At 46.7% G+C, this 19,184-nt stretch overlaps 1 protein-coding gene across 13 annotated transcripts in view; it reads right to left on the bottom strand.

Annotated features, from left to right (window-relative positions):
* TACC1 (transforming acidic coiled-coil containing protein 1) overlaps positions 1-19,184 on the bottom strand; it is a 112,574-nt gene that overhangs the window by 43,779 nt on the left and 49,611 nt on the right. For 4 of the 13 annotated variants that reach the window (XM_060291714.2, XM_060291708.2, XM_060291710.2 and 1 more), the window contains exon 2: positions 13,740-13,855. The exons of 2 other annotated variants lie outside the window; for them this stretch is intronic. Coding sequence is in view for 10 of the 11 variants with exons in the window: in XM_060291708.2 (XP_060147691.1) it covers positions 13,740-13,855 (116 nt within the window). In the remaining variant the exon portion in view is untranslated. Of the gene's footprint in view, positions 1-13,739; positions 13,856-14,851; positions 16,898-19,184 lie in introns of those variants that run through there. 7 more of the 13 variants (XM_060291712.2, XM_030833626.3, XM_060291713.2 and 4 more) reach the window with 4 other exon arrangements.

The raw sequence follows: 19,184 nt of genomic DNA, 5'->3' as shown, positions 1-19,184 counted from the left end.
GTAGTACAAACGTTAAACTGCAGACAGTGGTACCCTGGGTATGTTTTCCTAGAACTAAGAATTTAGAACAAATAAGATACTTTGCAGTCATACGATCTTCAAAGCACTTCCATACATATTACCTAACTTGATCTTCAAATCAACCCTGTGAAAAAGGCATAGCAGGGCTTATTAATTCCATTTAAAATCAAGAAAATGACACTATGAATAACTGTATGGTAACAAATTTGATAACTTAGATAAAATACACAAATTCCTAAAAAGACACAAGCGACTGAAACTGACTCAAGAGGAAATAGAGGGCTTCCCTGGTGGCGCAGTGGTTGAGAGTCCGCCTGCCGATGCAGGGGACACGGGTTCGTGCCCCGGTTCGGGAGGATCCCACATGCCGCGGAGCGGCTGGGCCCGTGAGCCATGGCCGCTGAGCCTGCGCGTCCGGAGCCTGTGCTCCGCAGCGGGAGGGGCCACAGCAGTGAGAGGCCCGCGTACCGCAAAAAAAAAAAAAGAAAAAAAAAAAAAAAGAGGAAATAGAAAATCTGAATAGATCTAGGACAAGTAAAGAGATTGAACTGGTAAATTAAAAACTCCCCCCGCCCACACACACACAAAAAGACCGGGACCAGACTGGAGAATTCCACCAAGTATTTAAAGAAGAATTAACATCAATTGTTCCCAAACTTCAAAAAGCTATAGAAGGAGGAAACACTTCCCAATTCATTCTGTAAGGTCAATATGACCCTGATGCCAAAACCAAACAAAGATATCACCAAAAATACCAAACCGAAAAACTACAGACCAATATTTCTTATTGAAAATCAATGCGAAAATCCTCAAAATACTAGCAAACCAAGTCCACCAACATATAAAAAGGCGTGATTTACCCCAGAAATGCAAGGTTGGTTGAACATCTGAAAATCATTTAGTGTAATATACCACAGCAATAGAATGGAAGACAAAACCCACATGATCATCTCAATATACACAGGAAAAAAACTGACAAAATCCAACATCCTTTCATGATTTAGAAAAAAAACAAAACTCAACAAACTGGGAATAAAAAGGAACTTCCTCAACTGGATAAAATATATCTCTGAAAAATCCAGAGCTCATGTCATATTTAATGGTAAAAGACTGAATGTTTTTACCCTAAGATCAAGAAAAAGACAGGAATGTCAGCTCTTACCACTTCTATTCAAAATTGTACTAGAAATTCTAGCCAGGTCAATTAGGCAAGAGAAAGAACAAAAATGCATCCAGATTGAAAAGGAAAAGTAAAACTATCTGTATTTGCAGATGACCCAATTTTTTGTACAGAAAGTTCTGAGGAATCCACCGAAAATTATTATAACTAATATGTGAATTCAGCAAGGTTGCAGGATACAAGATCAATATGCAAATGTCAATTGTATTTCTATACACTTGCAATGAAAAGTCCAAAAACAAAATTATGAGAACAAGTCCATTTATAGTAGTATCAAAAAGAATAAAATACTTAGAAGTAAATTTAACAAAAGAAGTGCAAGATGTGTACTCTAAAAACTACAAAGCAGGATTTGAAGAAATTAAAGAAGATCTAAATAAATGGAAAGGCATCCTATGTTCATGGATTGGAAGATTTAATATTGTTAAGATGACAATCCTCCCCAAATTTATCTATAGATTGAACACAATCTCTATCAAAATTCTAGCTGGCTTCTTTGCAAAATTAACAGGCTGATCCTAAAATTCATATGGAAATGTAATGGACCTAGAATAGCTATAACAACCTTGAGAAAAAAGAACACAGTTGGAAGACTCACACTTCCTGATTTCTAAACTCACCACAAAGCTACCGTAATCAACACAGTGTGCATAAGGAGAGACATATAGCTCAATGAAACAAAATCAAAAGCTCAACCCTTACACCTCTGGTCAACTGATTTTTGACAAAGATGCAAAGTTAATTAAAAAGGGAAAAAAACAGTCTTTTCAACAAATGGTGCTGGGGCACTGGATATCCACATGCAAAATACTGAAGCTGCACCACTTCCTCACAACATGTACAAAAATTGACTCAAAATTGATCAAAGACCTAAATGTAAGAGCTCAAACTATAAAACTCTTAGAAGAAAGCACAGTAGTAAATCTCTGTGACCATGGGTTAGGCAAAGCCTTCTTAGATATGACACCAAAAGCACGAGGGACAAAAGAAAAAAATACATAAACTGAACTTCATGAAAAGTAAAAACTCTTACACTTCAAACGATATAACCAAAAGAGTGAAAAGACATCCCACAGAATGGAAGAAAATATTTACAATCGGATATCTGATAAGGGACTTGTATCTAGACTACATAAAGTATTCTTACAACTCTAAGATAAGTAACCTAATTTAAAAATAGGCAAAGAATCTGGATAAACATTTTGCTAAAGAAGATATACAAGCAGCCAAAAAGTACATGGAAAAATGCTCAACATCGTTAGTCATTAGGGAAATACAAATCAAAACCACCATGAGATACCCCATCACACCTATAAAGATGGCTACAATCAAACAGATTAACAAGTGTTGGCTAGGATGCAGAGAAACTGAAAACCCCCATATACTGCTGGTAGGAATGTAAAATGGTGCAGCCACTTTGGAAAACAGTTTGACAGCTCCTCAAAATTAGAAACAGTTACCCTATGACCTAGGAATTCCACAATGAAAACATACACCCACACAAAAAGCTGAACATGAGTGTTCACAGCAGCACTATTCGTAATGGCCCAAACGTGAAAATAACCCGAATGTCCATCAACTGATGAATGGATACATAAAACACGGTTTATCCATAGAGTGGAATATTAATCAACAATAAAAAAAGAATGAAGTACTGACAGATGCTACAACATGGATGAACCTTGAAAACATTATGGTAAGTGAACAGAACCAGTCAGAAAAGACTACATATTGTATTAATTCCATCTATATGAAATGTCCAGAATAAGCAAAGCTAGTGAGACACAGAGTAGATTATCAGTTACCAAGGACTGGGGGTGAGAGAAAAATGGGGGATGAGTGCTAATGGGTACAGGACTTCTTTGGGGGGAGGTGATAAAATGTTCTTAAAATTAGACTGAGGTGACAGCTGCACAACTCTGTTCATATATTAAAAACCATTGAATTGTATATACCCTTTAAATGGCTGAACTGTATGTGTGTGAATTATATCTCAATAAAACTGTTTTTAAAAAAGGAGAGAGAACAAAGAGACTCAGAGGGTAACAGAGCAGAAGCATGTCCTGCAATTCCTACAAAATGTTCTACTATATCACAGACTTACATTTCAGAAAATGCTTTAAATAGTTTCTTATGTGTCACCTGTAGGAACACATACTTGAGAGAGGTGGTAGGTCTCACCATCACATCAATCTGGGATTTTAAATTTTTCTTAAGGAAGCCCACAACATGCTAGAGAAATTCTATTTACAGAAAGAGGAGAAAAAATGACATCACTCTTCTCTTCTACAACAGATGTAGCCAAGTATATGAACCATCTTAGAGACATGACAATTGGCATGCTCAAAAGGCTTTTGTTTTTGTTTTGGGGGTAGGGGGAGTTGTGTGCTTTTTAAAAGTCTTTTATGTATTTATTTTTAACATTGGACCTCTTCCCAGACCTCCCTCACACATTCCCTTGCTCAAACTACCTGTCTGCTGCTAAACGTCTGGGGAAGCCAAGGAGACCAAGGGGCCTGGGGAACAGGAGGCGGCCAGCTCCTTCCAGACTCTGAGCTCTGCAGGGCCTTATACCCTGGTCCCTTTTGGGTCCCCAAAGCAGAAACTGAGCACTCAAGACAGAGCTGATGCTCACGGTCACTGCTGAGCTGATGTCTGATACATACAGGACCCCCTTCCCACCTGATCATCTTTCACACAGAACAAAAGTACACAGAACAGCAGTGATAAAGCTGTTCAGCTCTATCCGCAGGAGCAACCCTTGCTCTTCACTTGACCCTGTCCCTTCGAAGACCCCCCTCCTTTCTGTGTCTTCCCTCCCACCTTTGCTCTCAAGTCTGAACCAATGGAGGGCTTCAGGAGGGAAACACAAGGGGTCTGACCTGAGAAGACTGTTAAAAAGGTACGTATTAGCATTTAGGGAAGCGTCCAAAATGTGAACATTTTTTAGAGCTTCACATCTCTGAGTTCCCAGTCCCTCTAATTCCCCCCAAGTTGAGACATACTTCATATACGTACGTTCTCAGCCACTCAGCCAAGGACATCAGCCTTAAAATGGAGTAGAAGTGCACTGTCCAGGGGCAGGACAACAGGATAGTGGGACAAGGAGGCCTTTTCCAGGACTGCTGGGTAGACCCTAAGGGTGGTGGCCGCAGGACTCACGTTCCCCTGACAACCACTGGGGCCCCACATCACGCAGAGCCTGGGAGTGACGAGGGGGTTCCAAGTGGGTGAGTCAAGGTGGGAAAAAGCACAACAGCCTTTTAAGTATGCTGCAATGTCCCCACTTACAGCGGAAAAACAGCACCAACACACACGCGCACACCCTTGCCTGAGCCCAGACAACAAACTGATGGTCTAAACCTCCTCTTCCCCACCGTCAAAAAACAAAGACAAAAACAAAAACATTACCCAGGAGCTTGGGGGGTGGTAATTTATTTGCTTTTTGTTAAGAGATGGGGCCAGGTGCTGGAAGCTTCTAACTCCTGAGAGAGGCTCACTCTAATATTCAAGACTCCGCAGGTAAAGAATAATCTGGAAAGCCACTCGATAAACTGGAAAAGTTTGTACTAAGGATGACGAAAGTACTTCAAATTTCCAAACCAGCGCCCCATGCTATTTTATTTAAAAAGAGACCCAAACCCTACCCTCTGAAGGCCAAGGTGACCGTAAGGTAAGAGGGTGGGGCTCACTCATCCAGAGGAGTCCACCCCCAGGAGCCCCAGCCTTGCCCAGAAGCTAAGCCAATGACAGATGCGTCTTCTCTTCTCACTCAGGAGGTGCCCCTGGGTTTGGAACCACCTGGATTCGTCTGAGGCTACATTTCCAGTAGAGCAGAGACCCCTTGCACAGACAGAAGCCCTCCCCAGAGCCTTCTGCTCTAGCCCCAGCAGGCAGCAGGAGCAGAGGAGAAAGGACGCGTGCTAACAGAGCTAGCAGAGACCTGAATTTCACTCTACTGCTGCCAAACCACCATAATACGCATCTCTTTAGAAATCATTACTAGAGCATTCAAAACACCAACTGCCTCTCTCACGAAGCAGCAACCACCCACACAGCTGGGAAGCAGACGCAGGATAAAGAAAAAGAGGGAGAATGTTGGGCAAGAGGGAGAGGGGAGCCTCCAGAGCAGGCAGATGACTCCGCAGCAGGACGGGGACCCTGGCTGAAGCCCACGCCACGGCTCCCGCCTCCTCTGCTCCTGCACCCTAAGAAGAGGGGCAGAAGGAGAGGTGGGGATGCAGGGAAGAGGCCCCAAAGGAAGGCGTAATGGGCTTCGTGGCAGGCAGCCTCCAAGGCAGCCCCCAGTGAGCCCCCACCTCCTGGTGTTCACGCCCTTGGACCCGTGTAACCAGAAGGATACTGTGGAAATAACAGAGTGTGACTTCTGAGGCTGTCATAAGAGATGCTGCAGCTGCCGTGCTGCAAGAACACTAAAGCAACCTCACGGAGAGAGGTCCACCCGAGGGGTAAAGAACTGAGGCCTCCCACCAACAGCCAGGCCGAGGTGCCAGCCGTGAGTGAGCTGCCCGACGAGGGGCTCCAGCCCCAGTCAAGCCTCCAGATGACTACAGTCCCAGCCAACGCTAGGAATGCATTCTCACAAGCAACCCCAAGCCAGATCACCCCGCTAGGCTGCTCCCAAGTTCCAGACCTATGAAAACGACGTGAGATGATAAACGTCCAGTGGTTTAAGCTGCTAATCAGCTTTGGAGTTATGTTATGCAGCAATACATAAACAATACCAGACTCCAGGAAATTCTTCTTTCTACACCAAAATAGGGGCAGAGTCCCAGGAGACTGCACACGTCTCCACGCACCTGCCTTTCCTCACCCACACATGACTCACAGGTGGAGAGGGAAGCAAGAGCTATGACGAGTGTGTCCATTCCCTGTTTATTTCTCATGGATGAGCAGAAGCTGAGCATTAAGGAAGCAAAACGTTTTCAATCCAACGGCACTGCTTACCCTATGATGCTTTTTCTTTTTTCCCTTCTGACTCGATGTCTAACTTGTGTGTAAACTTCTGATGTTCAAAACTCTTAAAATACATTTTATACTTCATATGTTATATATGCTAAGTTAACACATGTGGAAGATGTAATCTGGGCTTCCCTGGTGGCGCAGTGGTTGAGAGTCCGCCTGCCGATGCAGGAGACACGGGTTCGTGCCCCGGTCCGGGAGGATCCCACATGCCGCGGAGCGGCTGGGCCCGTGAGCCATGACCGCTGAGCCTGCGCGTCCGGAGCCTGTGCTCCGCAACAGGAGAGGCCATAACAGTGAGAGGCCCGCGTACCGCAAAAAAAAAAAAAAAGATGTAATCCCCTGATGATTTTTTTAAAAATTACTATCATTTAATAAGATACTAAAGAAGATGCTTTCCCCCATCACACACTCTGTCCTGGCAACGTTTTAAGAACTTTTATTTCCTCTGATAGGTCTTCTCTTAAGTCAGCGAAGAGAGGGAGATTCATACCTTCCCTGTGAGCTGTATGTGTGATCTTCAAAGCTGAACTTACGACCCCACTGCTGTAAAAGCTGTGGCCTCGATTTCCCAGTTTTTAGACCGGAAATCACATGTGTCCTATCTCACAGCATCACTGTTATAAAATCAAATAAGATGCTGGAAAAAAAATTGCTTTCAATACATACGATAAATACAGCTGAAACAGAAAGTTGGGGGTCTGTTAGGTCAGAATCTTGCAGTGGGAAAGCTGGAGATCAAGAATTTGCTGTCGTATTTCCAGCAATGACATAGGGCAGAGGGACTGGCTAGGACAATGTCTGCGTCTGCCAAGCAGAACTGCCAGAATACATTTTCCATTTGTGAATTAATGAAATACTCCGTTTGGCTACTATCCTCTTGTGAGTTTGGCCATCATCAATCTAGGCTCTGGGGATCTAATCATGTTTGTGAGAGGCCATAAAATTAGGTTCATGTCCACCCCAAGGTGAGGGTGAGACCTTGAACTCAGAAACGGCAATCCCCTCCTAGGCCCAAGGTTAACAGTTATCAAATCCCCACAGAGACAGCTGTTTTGGGTGGATCAACCACGATCTCCCATCACTAAGTCACTAATCTGAGTTTAGAAGACCGTGACGAAATGGCATATACTGCTAGGGCTTCCTATGAACAGTATTATTGATCACTTGGAAAAGGTACTATGACTGCTCTTTAAATGTTTAAATGGCTTTAGACCACATCCATTTTTTATGTGGAACATTAAGTGGTAGCAACGTAATTTTAGCAGGGCTGCTGACACCCCCTGCCCATACACCAGAGAAAATGCCTCCACCACCAGAAGCTATCAAAGAAAGTTATACTGCTTTATTTGATGCTCAGGTAAGCCCCAAATCGGGAAATGCAAGTCTGAGGTGAGTTCAATCATTACAATATTTAAGAAGGTCTTGAATTTGCTATTCACCTTAAAAGAATAATACTGCTTTGACAGTTACTAAAATCTTCACTTCCGGCAGGCACACTCTGCCCCTGCCCCCAAGTGTTTTATTCAACACTCTCTGAGTCTCTGCTGGAAAAATGATACTTTTCCCCCAAGAGTACATTGTCCCTGGGTCGAGCACCATATAGAGGTAGAGATGCTCCCTACATGGCTCCTTTACATTGTTATAAATAAAGCAACAGAGAAACATGGCCTGATCCCATTTACTAACTAGTGAGAACCTCCAAGCTGATAGCTACAAACATTAAACCGGGGGGGGGGGGGGGGGGGGAAGGAATTGTATCATGTAGCTGAGGTTTTCAAGCCTATCGTTGAGATGTTTTCTCTTACAATAATCTAAAATAGTGCAATATAAAAATTTAAATTGTGAAAAAGCCTATCACATAAAAAAATTGAAAATAAAAATAAAAAGAGCATTAACCTGGAATGCTGTCAAAGGAGCCACATGGGTTGAACTGTCGGACTAGGTAACATTAAGGGTCCTTATTAGTCCCATTACTTCTAGGACATTCTAATAAAGCAATCCCTGCGGTAGGAGCAGGGAAAGGACGTCAAACTAAATCCCTAGGAGAACCACACTCATAGTTTCGACTAGAACATTTCAAGAAGTACCTCATGAAAAATGTTTGCATAATGTTTGCTTATACATGTAGCCCAAAGCCTTAGAATCAAAAATCTAAGGCTCAGATTTTAACAAGATCTCCCTTCTAGGTCTTATGTAGATAGTCTAAAACAATCCAATAAAGACATCATATCAACCACACAACCTATACCAACAATACACCACAGCAACAGTCAAATTACAAACGCACAAACACCCAAAGTTACATTAAATACACTTAATGGGCAAAAGTGAAAAGCCTCTATGATTGTACTTGTACTTAAATGATTCCAAAATTCTCCCCATTCTTCCCTAATTTCCTTTTTTCTCAGATCTTTTAGTCAATTGAAAATTAGGTATATTGACAGACCAAAACATTGTTTTGCAAGGGAGACCAACAGCCAGCCCAAACTAGTCTCTCCGTGATGCCTTACCTGACCATTCAGGCCTACAGGAATGGCACCCAGCGCCCACAGTTCATCTGTTAATCAGCTACAGCCTTGTAGCTTTTTTTAAATGAAGTTTAATTACTTAAACTTTATAATTTTACCAAAATTGTCGTAAGTGTGGATCTCAGTCGGCAAACTCTTCTGTAAAGAGCCAAACAGTAAATATTTTAGGCTTTTGCCCATCTTTCTTTCAGTCTCTATTCCGAGTACTCAACCTGCTATCTTAGTGCAAAAGCAGCCAGACAACAGCGAAATGCACAAGTGTGGCTGCATGCCAACGAAACCTCATTTATGGGCCCTGAAATCTGAACTTCCATATATTTTTCAAACAAAATATGTTTCTCCACCATTTAAAAATGCAGAAACCATTCTCAGCTCTCAGGCAGAACAGCAAAAGGCAACAGCAGGCCAGATTTGGCCTATGAGCCACCATTGGCTGATGCCTGATTTAGACTAACCCAAACTGTGTCGACAAACAAGTCTGCAGTCCCCACAGGCCTCCAGCAGTAGATACCTATGCACTGACCCTGTTTATCTCTCTCCTTCTGTTCTGGAGGACCACAGTGTGTGTCTGGAATATCTAGCCATCTAATCAACACATCAAACAGGGTAGTTTTGTTCCAAGGGCATAGAGAGCTTCAGCGTGAATTAAAATTCCCTCTCTCAAAGAAAGGTAACAACCTGTAAATAAAGGGATGTGTGTGTGTGTGTTGAGGGGAGGTGTCAATTAACAGAGGACAGCCACTGCAGCTTTCGCTTTTATGACCCGAAACACTGGACAAAACCACAGTCCATTCGCACCAAAAAAACCCAAACAACAAAAAACAGATGAACTTGAGATTGTGCCTTTCAAAAGTCCTTTCCTAGGTGATGTCTCCTTACTGATACATCTCCCAGCAAAGAGAAAGAGAAGGGTTAACACCAGCAATTTAAACAGCCTTTGCGGAGGAAGGCAGACAGACAGCAAACACAGAGCTATCAGCCCAAGCACTATAGCCACCATTCTGGTACATTCAAGAAACTTCTTGGCCTACAGTTTTATTTTAACAGTTAGTCTGAAACTGGCTTCTATCTGTGGCTTAAAAAAACCGTACAACCTCATCCACTGTCTAATTCCTAGTATGGCATACAATCCTGCCTTAAGAAGAGTTATTACAGGCCCATCTCAGGGATACTGCGGGTTTGGTTCCAGACCACTGAAATAAAGCAAGTATTGCATATAAAGTGAGGCACATGCATTCTGTTGTTGTTTTCCCAGTGCATAAAAAAAGTTATGTTTACACTATACTGTAATTAAGTATGCAATAGCATTATGTCTAAAAAGACAATATATATACTTTAAGTAAAAAGCACTTTATTACTAAAAAATGCTAAACATCATCTGACAATGCAGGGGTTGCCACAAACCTTCGACCTGTAAAAAATGTTGTATCTGGGAAGTGCAGTACCATGAGATACGTCTGTATAGAGTTCAGACACTTTAGATCCCTAAAAAGCTTCCAATAAAAAGAAAATTAGTTCAGAATAGATGTAGATGTTTCCCCAAGTTCAAAGAATTAGATGGAGGTTGGGATGGAGCCCATGGGTACAGTACATGGGATGCAGCCACACATGTGAGGGCCCTTCCACACCAGGAAGCCAGGATCTTCTACATATGTAAATTCCAACCCTGACCAGCTAACAACTCACAGATCATCCCCAGAGAAGACAGAGTCTTACATGATCTATACCTGCTGTTGTCCCATGTCCTGAACCACAGAAACATGGAAGACTAACCTTATCAGGAGCCAAATAATCAACAATATTTGGAGAAAGAGAACCATCCAGGCCCAGAAACTAGACTTAAACATTAGACTCCAGAAACTTTTGTCCACTGATCTCTTTCCTGGTCAGCCTTGTGCTTTGGCTGTATTTTTACACGTACTGTGTATGCATGACAAGGCCATCAACAGGGCTCTGGACAAGGACTGGGTGTTGGGGAGAAGAAACCCTAGAAGGCAGGATACTGCCAGGCTGATGAGGAATCATGCTGTTATCTAAAGACCCTAAATTGAAAGATTTCATAATATGTAGTGGCTGTTTCCTAGGATGTACCCCTGCCATATTCATGGTCCGCAATCATGATCTCCTCCACTGAGCTTTCTTGGTTCATAAACTCTCTAAAAGGAAAACTTCAGGAATTCCCTGGGGCTCCAGTAGTTAGGACTCTGCGCTTCCACTGCAGGGGTCACGGGTTCAATCCCTGGTTGGGGAACTAAGATCCTGCAAGCCGCACGGTGTGGCCAGAAACAAACAAACAAACAAAAGACACAAAAGGAAAACTTCTAGAAAGAGTGAAAAAGAGAGTATGAGCTACAAGTTACCAAAACTTGTAAAAATGAGTCAGTGGCACAGGAAGGACCAAACAATTGGGTCTGTGTGGTTCTGGGGGCCTGTGCCATACTGGCCTCCATTCAATTAGCAAAGAATCTGTCAGGATGAATCAGACTACCAGCTGACAGGATGGTGAGGAAGGGGGCGGCCCAGGCTGAGCAATTCAAAGAGGCTTTCAAACAGCTACTTAACGTGTCTTGTGAGCTTTATTTGAATTTGAGGGGAAGGCCACAGAATAGTTCTCTCAGGCTTTCAAATCTCCATTCTGATCTGCCAATCCTGAGAGAAGAAAAAGGGAAGCTATGAAGCGGCATCTCTGTCACTGAGATTGCTACACAGCAAAGTGCCACACACAAGTCCTCCCACACGCAAACCTGCCTGTTCCCACACGGTCTCTGCCTGAACCCATGGTACAAAGCAGCCCGGGGACAGTCGGGGGAGTTCTCAGCAGGGCAGCACGGTATGGAGCTCACCATTAAAGCAAAACCACATCACAAAAAGCTGATATCACTTCCCCAGTAATTCCAGCTCCGTCACGAAGTCCAGCACAGGGAACCTGACCTCCCGTGGCGACCCATGAGGAAGCTGCTAAGCAAGAAAACAGAATCACTGTTGGGAGAATAAATTCATGATCAGATCAAAAACTAGGTAACTGGATAACTGAAAGCTGGCTCTACTTTGTCACTGCAGGTGGCAGTGACAGACACTGGAATAGAAAAAGCATGTGAAAAGGACATCCCTCCTAGACGCCCGTCTCCAGGCAGCAGCCCGCCAGCCTTTGACAAAGGAGTCAAGGCATCATCCCTCTGCTCAGAGCCCTCTGCTGTGGGCTGGACTGTGCTCCTCCAAAAGACAAGCTCAAGCCCTAACTCCCCACACCTTGGAATGTGGCCTCATCCGGAAGTACAGCTGAGCCTTGAACAACGTGGCGGTTAGGGGTTCCGACCCCCGACCACCCAGCACCGCTGAAAACCCTCCACATCAGCGGTGCTGCACCCTCAGATTCAACCAACCGTGGATCGTGTAGTACTCTAGAACATACTTACTGAAAAAAACCTGTGTGAGTGGACCCGCACAGCTCAAACCCACGTGGCTCAGGGCTCCACTGTGGTATCTTTGCAGTAATCCAGTTAAGAGGAGGTCAACCTGGATTAGGGTGGCCCCTAAACCCAATGACTGGTGTCCTTATAAGTAAGCCACATGGAAGACACAGAGACACACAGGGAGGAGCTGGCCATGGAATGAAGGAGGCAGAGAGGGAAGTTTTGCTGCCACAGGCCAAGGAACACCGAGAACTGCTGGCAACCACCAGAAGCTAGAAGAAACAAGGAAGAATCCTTGCCTAGAGCCTTTGGAGGGAGCATGGCCCTGCCAACACCTTGATTTCGGACTTCTGGCCTCCAGAGCTGTGAGAGAATCAATTTCTGTTGCTTCAAGCCGCCCCGTTTGTTTGTGGCACTTTTGAAAGGCAGCCCCTTCCTGTCTCACTCAGGAGGAAAATCAGTGCCTCGTTACGAGGTGACCCAGGCCTCCCCCCACCCGGCTGACTGTGGCTCCCAGAGCTCCCTGCCCAGCAGATCGCTGCAGCCACCCTGGCCTCTTCCCTGGTCCTCGAACATGCTGCCACCCTGCCACCACGGGCCGGCCCACGCGCAGGCTGCTGCTGTCTCAGACCTTCGCAGGTGCCATCCTCTGCTGGAAGATTTCTTGGGAACCTGCACAGCTGTTCCCCTCAATCCTCCTTCAGGGCTCTGCTCAAGTCCCCTGATCATTTGGGCTCCCCCACCCCACATCGGCCTTCAGCGCCTCCTACCCGCCCCCGCTCTGTTCCCCCTTCCCCTGCTTTATTTTTCTCCAAAATCCTTAGGACAAGCTGACATATACATTTTGCTTAACCTCTAAGAGGACCGTCTCCCTCTGTAACGCTGGCTTGCGGAGATCGGGACTGTTTCACTGCTGAAGCCCAGCCCACTCTGTTTACTGGATAGCTAAATGCATTCGATCAGGACAGGTGAAATTTTACTCAAAACTGGCTGTGTGACAAAAAGTGTTTCTACCAATGAAGCGGAACAGCAATAGCTTCTGCAGATGAAGGGCAGGCTCCAGGCTGGGCTCTGAGGGGCCGGGGGAGAATCTCCCATCTCGGGTGGACTCAGGGTCTCACTACCACCCCTGGTGGAAAAGGGAGCAGTAAACAGCTTTGAAACAGCCTCTTAAGCGTCCTCCTCATCTAAACTCAACTCTTACCTATAATTCTTGTCTCCAGCCACACCCTGTAGAAAGTGAGTTGGCCTGAGAAACGTGTGAAGCCAACGCTAAACATGCCTCCACCAGGGCATCACCACACACAGTTTTGTTGTTTAGGGGCCGAGGGGAAGGGCCCAGCAGGAATGTTCTGATAATGATCATCTCATACTGCAAATGTACAGCCTACTTCGGGAAGAAAGCCTTTGACCACCACATTCGTAAAAAAAAAATAAACAAATAAACAAGAAAACCGTTTCAAATGAGCCAGGAGCTTTCAAACAGCTCCGGCTTAGTAAGGAGATAATCCCAACCTTTGCAAATGGCCCTAAATTAACACTTTTTCTTCCCTCATTAACATTTTCAAACCTTTAAACAAAATAAGGCCAAAAAGGAAAGTCTTTCTTTACCTTGGGTTTTGGCCCCAGGGCCTGCCAGTCCTAGGTGTGAATCACAGGATTCCTTGCAAGGTGATCTGATGGGCGTTTCGGCTTCAGGGGTCTCAAAATTACCTTCAGAATCCGAGCTGCCAAGGGGGAAAAATGAGGAATTACCACTTTCAACGGTATTTCCGACACCCTTTATAGTCTACATATCTGCAAAGTCCAGTATTTTTGCCTAATTTTACAACCTGCGCGTCCTCAGCATGGGCTGGCCTGTGGGAGCTGCTGCCGCGCCCTCCTCAGGCTTCTGTCTGGCCTCCTGTCTCCCTGAAATCTCCTCCATCCTCAGGAGACTTTTTCCAGCACCATTTTTTTTTGAGGTCATCCTTCCCTCTGATACCCCAAAAAAGCCCTTTCAACAGACTCCTTTTCTCACAAGAGCCCTTTCCTGGAGGTTGAAAAATTAAATTGCCCCCTCGTTCTAAAAAAAATTAAGCCAATATTCGCCATGATGCCTTTTTCTTTGGTAGGCCTCTACCTGTCTGGAACTCACCCGGCCAGAGGCCGAGGATGCTGTCACCTGCCTTCCGCAATCACACGGGTGACAGCTCAGCAGACACCACCATTTCTCACCAGCTGCCAGGAGCCTGTCATCACGCGACCTTCTTTACTAAGGCTGCATTTTCGGGACACAGGGGAACCCCCAGGAGGGCCTGGGAGCGACTTCTTCCCCACAGGGAAGGCCCCAAGTTCCACCGGGTGTGACCCACGACTGTGTGTGTGTGTGTGTGTGTGTGTGTGTGTGTGTGTGTGTGTGTGTGTGTGTGTGTGTAGGGGCGGGGGGCTGGGGGCTCGAAGCTTAGAGAAAGTGACCGAGGCAGACGGGGATGCAGAGACACTGCAGATTCTGGGTTAGGTTCAGAAAGATCATACTGAAACGGGGGGAAGAAAAATACCCGGGAGGACAGAACATCCTGAACCTTCGAAGGCACAGCGGGGACCTGGTTACAGACAGGGACGCAGCATTGCCATGAACACGGTTACGCGGGTGGCGACCACACACACGCACACAGACTGAGCCGCAGATGGATGGATGGATAGCAGCGCGTTTGCATTTTGGCAGGAACGCGTGTACTTGCCTGAAACTCAAGGATTTGGTCTCGGCTTGCGAGTCCTCCTCCTCGGGGTCGCCCTCGGGCCCTCCGGCCTCGTCCTCTCCGGCGACCCCGCCGCGCACCGCGGACCACGTCCATTTCGCCCACTGCACTGGGGACAGGATCTGCCAGGGGCTGAACGCCATGAGCGCGGCTCCTCCGGCTCCGGCTCCTAGGAGGATGGGAAAGGGGAGAGCCCTTTTTCCCTTTCAAAATGGAGGGAACCGGTGACAGGCGCCCGGACGCGTTTCCAGCGGAGGCGCGGATGTGGTTAAACGAGCGCCGTCGGGGGCCCGGGTGGAGCGCTTCCTCTCCTCCGGCTGGCAGCGCCGCTTCCTCCGCGTCCTCTTTCCTGAACGTGCGGCCACGGCGCCCCCGCGCCCGGCGACTCCCGCGGGGGAGATGCCTCTCCTGGGGCCTCCTCGGGGCCCGGGCCCACGACGCCCGGCGGCTCGGCCTTGGCTGCACCGCGGCTCAGCTGCTCCCGGTCCCTGCGGCCCGGCTCCCGTCTCCCGGCTCCCGCCTCTCGGCCGGCTGGGCGCGCATCAGCTGCGGCGGAGCCGCGCCCCAGGAGCCGCCCCCTCGGACCGTACTACTCGCGCCCGCGGACGGGGGCGCCCGCGGCGGCGGCACTTTGAAGCGCGCGCGCCCGCCGGATCCCCCCGGCTTCGCGCCACAGTGGTCGCGCCCTCCCTGCGGGAAGGGGCTTCTCTGCTAAGACCCTGGCCACTGGCCGAGCACCCGGGCGCCGGGAAGATCCGTTTTCCGTGTACGTGCACGCTGGACTGTGCCTCCTTCCCTTTTTATTTTTATTTTCTCATCTTGCTACTGCGACTTAATGGCGTTAGTGATACCGGATCGCAGAGAAGTTCAGCCCCTTATTATAAAAAACTCTGAGGCCGCTGTTGACTGTGTTTTCCCCTCCCTAATAGGACGGCGTGGAAGATTTCAGCCTGTTCACCTTCAACCTTCAGATCCCTCAGCAACGCTGCAAGAGTAGCCAAGGGCTGGGATTTTAGATGCTTTGTGGCTCCTCAGTCCTCACTGGTGGAACTGCCGTGGCGAGGTCTTGGGTAAAGGGTGCTAAATTACCCTGTGAAATTAGAGCTTGATCCGTTTCCCATTCTCCTTTTTGAGGCATAACTTCTAAGTGTTTGGTCTCTGACTCTGTTTGCTGCTTCCGAAGTCTGCCAACAGGCCTAATGATTTCAACCTTCAAAATAAAAACCCTCTGTGTTTGAAGGGAGAGGCAGGGAAGTAGCAGAGCTCTCCTCCGATTTTCTTCATTTTCTATCAAGGGATTCTACTTAGGGATTGCGCCTCTCAGAATCACCAAGGCACCAAGCGAACCTGCCTCAAACAACCAGGCTTCATGTCTCCTTGCCTGGATAAGGCATTTCTTGTACTACTGTAATTTCCAGATTTGCAGGTTCCCACAGAGACAGCAGCTCCAGAACTTAGAACAAAGTCAGGCTGAAACTGCCACACGGACGTCTCCACTGAAAGGGGTTGGCACAGCAAACTGTTGATGAATCATGACTGTCTTACACATTTGATAACAAAAACAAAAGCAAAAATAACGCAAGATCAGGCGTGGCAGGTAGTCTCACCATAACAGACGGATGGGGGTTCGCCTGCACTCTAGACTAGAGGGCTGGGGTGTCTGGATGCTTTAGAATTCATCCAGCTCCTTCCCAGAGATAAATACAACTGTCTTGACCGTACTGGAGACTACAAAGATGAGAAATAAACAGGAGTCGGTTTTTTTTCAGGTCTGCATGAAATACGCCACAATACTATCCAACTGGTCATATGTTTCGGTTTATGGCTCACCACACAAACCTTCAGATTGTAAGGTTCCCCCCAAGTTCCTGGATCTGACACGTGTTTTGTTGCCCATGTAAATCTGTAGCTGGCGTATAGTAGGTCCTGTTCGTTCTTCCTCCTGAGCGGTTCTCGAAACTTTTCCCTCCTCTGCATCCCCACTGTGACTGACATAATTCCCACACTCCCTAGTTTTCATAGATCTACTGTAAATGTGTCCAATTGGTTCTACCTCTGAGGGTCGTCTCGGCTGGGGTCACCCTTGCCTGGCTGATCTGTGACTTGCGCTCTAGTCTTGCTATTCCTGCTCCGCTCTCCTCCGACCCTTTGTAGTGGTAGCCATAATCTCTACAGAATTGGTTCTGAACTTTAATATGTCCAAGAATCATCTGGGGCCCCTCTTTAAAAGTCCAAATCCAAATTGCCAGCAGATTCTGGAAATCTGTATTTTGACCAAGTGTCCTGGGGAATTTCTTCCACAGGATAAATTTGGGAAACAATGACCAGCTTGAGCCAACTAACTGCTGCATCAGCAACAATCTCCCTTTCGCCTGCAGTTTTGCACCCTCTTCCCCACCCCCCCACCCCCACCCCCCCCCTGGCCTCCATCCCCATGTCAAGCCCCCAGGGCTTGACTGCCCAAACTTCCTTCCTCACCCAGCGCAGGTGTCTACCCTGGGAAAACAGACTGATTTCTCCCTGCTTTCTACCATCTCTACACCCCGAACATTCAGAGGGACTTCGACTGTGGCCCTTAGGTAGTTTTGAAATAGGGTACCATTAATAGCTACACCAGGACAACAGGCATAAACCAGGACGTCCCAGGACATAAGGTCACCCTACACTTAGCGCACTACATGTAACGTATTTGTTTACATGTCTCTCCCACTTCTGGACCATAAGCTTTTAAACGGCAGGGACCACGTCATATTCATGATTTATTTTTGTTTCCCCAGAAATCAGGACAGGGCCACACACCCGGTAGGGTGTTGTGTAAATGTGCAGAAAATGAATATCCCAGTTTACAGCAGACCTTCTAAGCCTGGCCGGGGTGACATAAACTCCTACAGCCTGACTCTCCCGGGGAAATCAAGATTTTGAACCAGCATAGCACAGAAACCAGATGAGTGATGGCCCCAGCAAGACAAAGCCCAGATTACAGAGCAATTTCTTGAAATTAAAGAGGTAAATGCCCAGATTTCTGAAAATCTCTGCAAACTCCTGGACTTAACGTGAACAGCAATAAAGTAAGTAATTACTCTATAGCCTGAATTATTTTTATTGTCTAGAACAAATAATGAGGCTGATATGTCAATTTTCCGGTAACTCTGGTAAAGACTGGGCAATGTTTGACAACCAAGGAAAACCATGATTTTGCTGCTAAGCCCTTAGCTTCAAGGAGCAGAATGTCTGCAAATGGAATGTCTTTGTTTTGGAAGTGACCGTAAGCACAGGAACGGCCCGTCCGTTCTCTTCCTTCCTCTGCTCCTTGGCCTTCACAGAAGCTTTGGATCAATAATACACCATGAAAATCTAAAATGAAACTCCCTGAAACACTCCACACAGGTGGCCCAGCCAGGCACATACCTCGCCGCTAAGGGATGCTCCAGAGGGGTCTGTGAAATGGGTCTCTTTGGTAAAAAGTAAAATAAAATAAAATAAGATAAAATATATGAGTAAGCAAATTCACACAGGCAAACAGCTATCCATTTAGTGGCGCAGCTACTGTGCAAATGTCTGGGGGAATGTGGCAGGAGGGGAGGGCGGAGGCAGGGTGGGGCCTGACCGGGAAGGCTCCTTCTACTGTTCAGGAGTAGATCCTAACTCAGATTGAACTGGATCTTGCAGTAGGGGGAGCAAACACAAGTCCCTACCTAGATAGTGTGAGGGAGCGACGAGGCCTGGGTGGCAGATGGAGAACACTGAGGAGGCTAAGGGGCGGCCCGACCCAGTTCCTGGTGCCCATCTAACAATCTCCCAAGAGAAACCCAAATCCTGGCTTTTATAAGACATCTTCCAAGCTTCCACGTTTGTTTGTTTGGCCGTGTGGCATGAGGAATCTTAGTTCCCCGACCAGGAATCGAACCCGTGTCCCCTGCAGTGGAAGCACAGAGTCCTAACCACTGGACCGCCGGGGAAGTCCCTAAGCGTTCCTGTTCTTACTAATTTCAATTGTGTTAAACCTTGTGGAGGCCATCGCGGCGCAGGACAAACAAAAGCCACTTTGTGCGCCTGTGTGGCCCATGGACCCTGGATGGGCCGAGGGGAGTCATCACGCTTTGGAGCCAGTAAAAAACACTTCCATTTAGAAAGATCATTCTGGTAACAACCTGCGGGCTGGGATGGAAGGAGTGAAGAATGGGAGACGCCTGAAAGTGCTGTTTTCCCTGCCCCAAGCCGCCTGAAGAAGGCAGATGGCCAAAAAAATTTTTTTTAATTTAAATAAATAAATGAATAAAGAAGAAGAATTGGAGCTGTGAGCAATCCAAGCACA

Source organism: Globicephala melas, chromosome 21, assembly GCF_963455315.2.
Source record: "Globicephala melas chromosome 21, mGloMel1.2, whole genome shotgun sequence".
NCBI classification, from domain to species: domain Eukaryota; kingdom Metazoa; phylum Chordata; class Mammalia; order Artiodactyla; family Delphinidae; genus Globicephala; species Globicephala melas.
This window is presented reverse-complemented; position numbering and strand designations above follow the sequence as displayed.